Source organism: Cornus florida, unplaced genomic scaffold (assembly GCF_030987335.1).
Source record: "Cornus florida cultivar Cherokee Brave unplaced genomic scaffold, ASM3098733v1 CherokeeBrave_3.0.0_Hap2_Chr06, whole genome shotgun sequence".
Lineage (NCBI taxonomy): Eukaryota > Viridiplantae > Streptophyta > Magnoliopsida > Cornales > Cornaceae > Cornus > Cornus florida.
The window spans coordinates 85,299,231-85,305,230 of record NW_026775576.1 but is presented as its reverse complement, the minus strand read 5'-3'; the positions used below and the strand labels follow the sequence as shown (position 1 = coordinate 85,305,230).

The 6,000-nt window shown below is 36.9% G+C and overlaps 1 protein-coding gene across 5 annotated transcripts in view; it reads left to right on the top strand.

Moving 5' to 3' along the window:
- Nucleotides 1-6,000, top strand: part of LOC132312497 (uncharacterized) — a 60,402-nt gene that overhangs the window by 30,401 nt on the left and 24,001 nt on the right. For all 5 annotated transcript variants that reach the window (XR_009483284.1, XM_059810872.1, XM_059810874.1 and 2 more), the window contains 2 exons: nt 1,185-1,246; nt 3,744-4,245. Coding sequence is in view for 4 of the 5 variants with exons in the window: in XM_059810872.1 (XP_059666855.1) it covers nt 1,185-1,246; nt 3,744-4,245 (564 nt within the window). In the remaining variant the exon portion in view is untranslated. The remainder of the gene's footprint in view (nt 1-1,184; nt 1,247-3,743; nt 4,246-6,000) is intronic.

Genomic DNA, 6,000 nt, shown 5'->3' with positions numbered 1-6,000 from the left:
CAAAATATTGATTGGTAATATTTTCATTGAATACAACTACAAGTACAATTGTCCTCGAGGGGTCTTTGTACTTGAAAAACCATACATAAAATTACAATCATTATGTTAAAAAAAAATTACACACATTGAGTTTGTAAAATTACAGTAATCAATTTAAATAATAAGAAGAGAAAAAAAGGTTTCAGTGCATACTACATACATCATAATTATGTGCAAAAAAAAAAAAAAAGAAAAGAAAAAAAGAAAAAGAAAAATGAGAGAATTTCGAACGGAAAAAAGGTAGGGTTTGATTGAAGAAGGGGAGTGTAACATTTATTTCTATACTGATTGGCTTGCCAACCAGTAGAGAAATATACTAATTAATATATCTGCAAGTTTCCATTGAAAAATAGTAGTTCTAACTGTGGAACTACTATAGAGAGCTTCCTAATAGCAAGCAAAAAGTGTACTGTTATATATATATTATTTTCTTGGAAGGTACTATTATATATATATATATATATATATATATATATATATATATATATATATTCACACAGAACAAAACTTGCGTTATCCACTTGCTTTTCTGGAATTTAGCTGGAAACAATGCCAGTGATTTCTCGCCTTTTGCATCCATTACCTTCTAGATAGAAAAAACGTAACAAAAACTTGAATTGACAATCCAATACATACTGTACACACATTATAAAAGCGAAAAAAGAAAAACTTGCAATTTTATGGTCCTTCTTTCCCAATCTAAACAAACCAAATACTAGTCGACTCAACTCAAAATGTATCATCTATATATTCATTTATGTATGACCTTACACATATATGTATATATGTATGACCTTCTTCAATAAGATTGGAACAACAAAGGGACACAACTTGCATGATGCTCTGTCCTTGTTGACGAGTTAAAGTCTCTTCCTTCACTGTCCTCTTCAGATTTTTCCTTCCTCTTTCTTGGCCTTCTCTGGATTTCACTTCCATTCCTCATGCAAGTATACACGGAATGATAACTTATCAAAAAAAAAAAAAAAAGTATTCACGGAATGATAATGTCATCTTCTTTATTTTTCCCTTTTACCTCCCTTCCATTTAGTCCCTTTACTTTTTGCAAAAACTAAAATCTCCCCGGTCTCTTCTCCTTTCTCTATCTTTTTTCTATGTATTTAATATGAATTTTATTTTGTTTTCAGTGGAAATGTTTCATTGCATTCGGAGTACTCATCATCATATGTCTTTGGTGGTATTCTTGCTGGTAAGTCCTGCTCTTTCGATATGTGTGTGCCACGCATGCATGTGTGTGTGTAATGTTTTTGAACTCCCCATTTTTCTTTTCCTTCATTGTTTCCAGATACCAATATACCTGAATTTTTTTTTTCCAAATATATTTTCCCCGTAACTTCTACATTCTGGTCATGAAAATATGAGCTTTTTGCAAAAAAAAAATATTGATGTTTTTAGTTGTATGACTAAGATGTACATAGCACTTGAAAAGCCAAGGAAAGCCTACGTGGTGACCCTTTTGGTTACCTTTGAATTGTTTTTGTTTTTGATATAACAAAAAGGAAGTGTGTGTGTGTGTGTGTGGGGGGGGGGGGGGGGGGGGGGGGGGGTGGGGCCCTAGGTTCCGCCAATGCGGAGTCTAGGGAGGGTCAGATGTATACAGCGTTATCTCTGCATGTAGAGATACTATTTCCCGTTTAGGTCACAATGGAGCAACTTTACCGATGTGCCAAGGCCCGTCCTCTGTTATGTCGTGTGTATTATATAATAATGTATGCATTAAATGTTAAAAAGAAGCAACAGCTGAGTATGTCACCAATTATGCTTCTTGAATCACTTTGTTGTATAAGATATATGCACATTTTATATATTGTTTTGGAGCAGTTGGAACATTGTCTAAAGATATAAGCACATTTGCTAAGTATTTTGTTCTATTGGCTTGGAAATCTCCTTGCACTCTTTCTTCTCTCTTCTCTCTTCTCCAGATTCTACTATTTGCTTTTGTAAATCCATCTTTCATTGAAAAAAAAAAAAAAAAAATGAAAACCCTAGGCATCTCCTTTGCTTTTGTTAACATACTCATCAAAAATTATAAGCCCTTAGGAATTTTTTTATTTATCATACCATCAACACCCCCTCATATGCGGTCAGACTTTCTTCCTTGAGTGGACCACACACTTGCATGTACTACAGTTATTGAGATGTTACTATTCAAGCACAAGTCCTTATTGCTTTCATACCATGTTGATAACTGACTCCTCTGAAAGCTTAAGCTATTAGATAGGTATGCAGCTTAATTATTTATATCTGAATAGCAACAATAGCCATACTGTAGCATCTGATCAATACCTGCCATTTTTAATGCATGAGCAGTTGAATCTGGTCAGCTTACACTTCCAAGATATCAATGAACCCACCTCAGTGACTGAGAACCCAAGCAGAGAATAATATTCCCTTCCTTAAGACCACATTCCATATGCAATTTGACTACCTTTGCTTCTGAAGAGAAACTTACAAAGATTAAACAAGTCATCAGGAAAAAATCTGCAAAAGTGGAATGCTCCATACCTTTATGTCCCTGAAGCAGTCTCCTCAATGTACCATCAGAAAGGAACTTTTCAATGGACAATTTTCAGAAATCTCTATTTTCTTCCTTAGTTACCAAGTCTAGGATGAGGACCAATTCCTCTTCTCTGGATCTCGTTTCACAATCACCATCCAACAAGAGGTATGATACCTGACCTACCTGTTTATATTACTCCATTCCTTCTGCAATAAATTGCCTGTTGCAACCATGGTAGGAAAGAGCTTCTCTGTCTTGTATTCCCTTGTGCCAACTCAAACTTTGTTGTGCAATATCAAGCAATATCTTAATATAACTGGCCTCTTTTAAATTCTCAATCATCTAGTGGGGATAAATTACCTCTTCCATTGCTTTTGCAAGAAGCTTTGTTGCGCATGGTATCCAAAAGTCTGTCACGTGTCAATTGGAGCCATCTGGAACTACAGCACATCTGCTTTGATATTATTGCAATCTTCATGAGGCAGTATAATATCCCCCATTAGATTTTTCTCTGCAAAAGAAAAAATCTAAACATTTCCACAACATTGAGAAAAATATATTTTTTCCAAGAAATGGAAACTGATATAAACTTATCAAAAAAAAAAAAAAGAAGAAGAAGAAGAAGAAGAAGTGAAATCTGATACAAGCGTTTAGTGGCCTTTTGATTGGGAGAATTTCTGGATAGACTGACCAAATGAACTCTGTTTAATATGGAGGATTATCCATTATATAAAAACCAGTCTCTTTAAAATAGAGGGACACCCATTCGATCATCCTCTACCTCCAACTTAGAAATCTTCAGTTCTTTTACAGAAATATGTCTTTTGATACCACTTTGATTTTCTGTTTTGCTGTGTTGGATCCTGATATCCCTATTTAACATCTATCTACCATGTAGGCACAGTTTTGATATTACTGATTCATGTTGACCTGTTTACCTTGTCATTTGCTTATGTTTGTTCAAGCATTTCTAATGTTTCACTGGTTAACATCATGGAAAAACTATTAAAATAAATTATGTTTTTCATGCCCTGTGTAAATGTCCTTGGTTACAATTCTGGAGATGTGCTGTTTTATGTGGCTGTTGTTGCTTGAACTGTGATCAAAGTCATTCGTTCTGGTTTTAAATATGTAACTTTGATGTGGCTTTGGTTTCTTTGACTCTGATCGCTTATGACAACCACAGATGAGATGGGTTTGGGCAAAACAGTTGAGCTGCTTGCTTGTATCTTTGCTCATCGGAAGTCAACATCTGATGGTGGCATTATTTATGACAACACAGTTCAAGTTACTGGGTATCAGAAAAACCTCAAGAGATTGAAAAAAGAGCGTGTGGAGTGTATATGTGGGGCTGTGAACGAAAGCTTTAGATATAAAGGATTATGGGTGCAATGTGATATATGTGATGCTTGGCAACATGCAGATTGTGTCAGTTATTCAACCAGGGGGAGAACTGCAGAATCCAGAGAAGTCTCCAAAGAACAAGGATATGAAAAGAAGCCAACAGGAAGCTCAAGAAAGCACACAAAAAGGAAAAATAATACTAAAATAGTGGTGATGGATGGGGATTACATCTGTCCGCTGTGCTCTGAACTTATTCAAGCAACTGACTCTCCAGTTGCTACAAGTGCAACTCTCATAGTATGTCCGGCTCCTATATTGCCCCAGTGGCATGAGGAAATTATTCGGTACCACTCTTGATTTAGCTTTACTGTCTTTGTTACATCTCTTTAGAGCACATCAGAGCTAACTTGTTATATATATAGTATGCAAATACCCCCCTGGTGTTCCAAAAAACCCCTCACATTTTCCAAATTGAGCAAATAAGGACATTTTGTCAATTTGAAGACTGAAATACCTAAAATGCCCTTAAGTCAAAATAAAAATAAAAAACACTGATTTCATAGAACACTGATTATTAAGGGTATTTTTATAAAAAAAAATTTGGCCAAATTTGACGGTCCAGGGGAAATTTGCACATATTTTCAAATGTTAGGCATTTATATGCACATACTAAATTTCAGGGGTGTTATTGCACATTTTTTATATAGCAAGGTTTTTTTTTTTTTTTTTGCACTTTACCCTTTTAAAATTTGTAAAATGTTAATGGGATCTTGCCTGATTGAAAGTAAAATTATGTGAAGGAACAAGAAGATGCAGAAAATTTGCTCATCTATAGAAATTTTATTTCCTCAGTGACAAAAGAAACTTTATTGTTGGCTCTCTTATGCATTTGACACATGATAATACCACTTTTATGTGTAATGTAATGATGTAATCAATAATTTTGTTGTGCTGTGCACGAAATTTGTGTAAAAGGAAAAGATTGTGGTATGATTTTCTGGGGATTATAATTTAGGAGGAATAACAGGATCTAGAAGGTGAGTGTTCCACTGGAGAGGATCTTTGGGTTGTGGTTTAATTTTTATCTATTACTGGCCGAGTGATTTGTTGTTTCTGGAGTGTTTTTGTGTGTGTTCGTTTCATCTTTGTCATGCGCTCGTTCTTGGAGGTTGCAAGATTGCCTCGAATGGTTCAAGGTGGTGTTGCGAGATCTGCAAATCCGTATAGGGGACCATCGATTTATTTGGATGACGACTCGGTTAGTAGGAGAAAAGATGACCTTAGGTCGTGTTTGGTGGGTTTTTTTTTATAAGGAAGTGAGTAATGGAGCACAGATTGCGGCGTGGGCTTCGAGAGCTTGGAAGATCTCCTCTGGTGTGTCGGTCTCGCCGTTGCCTGACTCGCTTCTTTTGTTTCGATTTCCCTCAGCAGCCAAAGCATCTCGAGTTCTTAAAGAGGGTCGACGTGACTGGGGGAAGGCAACTCTTCATGTGGATGCTTGGAATTTCAGGGTCGGATGTTCGGAGATCTTGAAAGAGAAGGGGTCGAAGAAGGTGACGATTTATGGCCTTCCACTTCACCTGTGGAGTCATGCTTTGTTTGTGACAGTTGGCGATTTATGCGGTGGGTTTATTTGGGTGGTGGCCGATGAGGCCATTGCTGAAAGAGTTTGTATTATAGTCTCTAAAGGAAAGGTTTGTCCACCTTTTGTGTTCGTTTATGACGATCGGTACTGTTACAAGGTGGCAGTTTGGGAGGAGAAGCACCCCGAGCTTGTTCCGACGACGGATTGCTTGGAAGGAGGCGATGGTTCACATCTGCTTAAGGAAAAAGAATGGTTGAGGTGGGAATCTATGGGGAAAAAAAAAGGGAATGGCAGAGTTCCAGAGATGGAAGAATTGGAGAGATGCGTTGTGGATTCGTAATAAGGAATGTTTCAGAAGGCTTTTTGTTCAAAAACGTAGGGATGGTCTTTCGTCTGGTTTGAATCGGCATCAACCTGATGGTCTCCGGAAGATGCAGTGGAATGGAGGATCCACCGGGATTAGTCGTCGGCGATTTTTGCAGCGGTGGGATTAGAAAGGGTCTCGTCGTGGTGG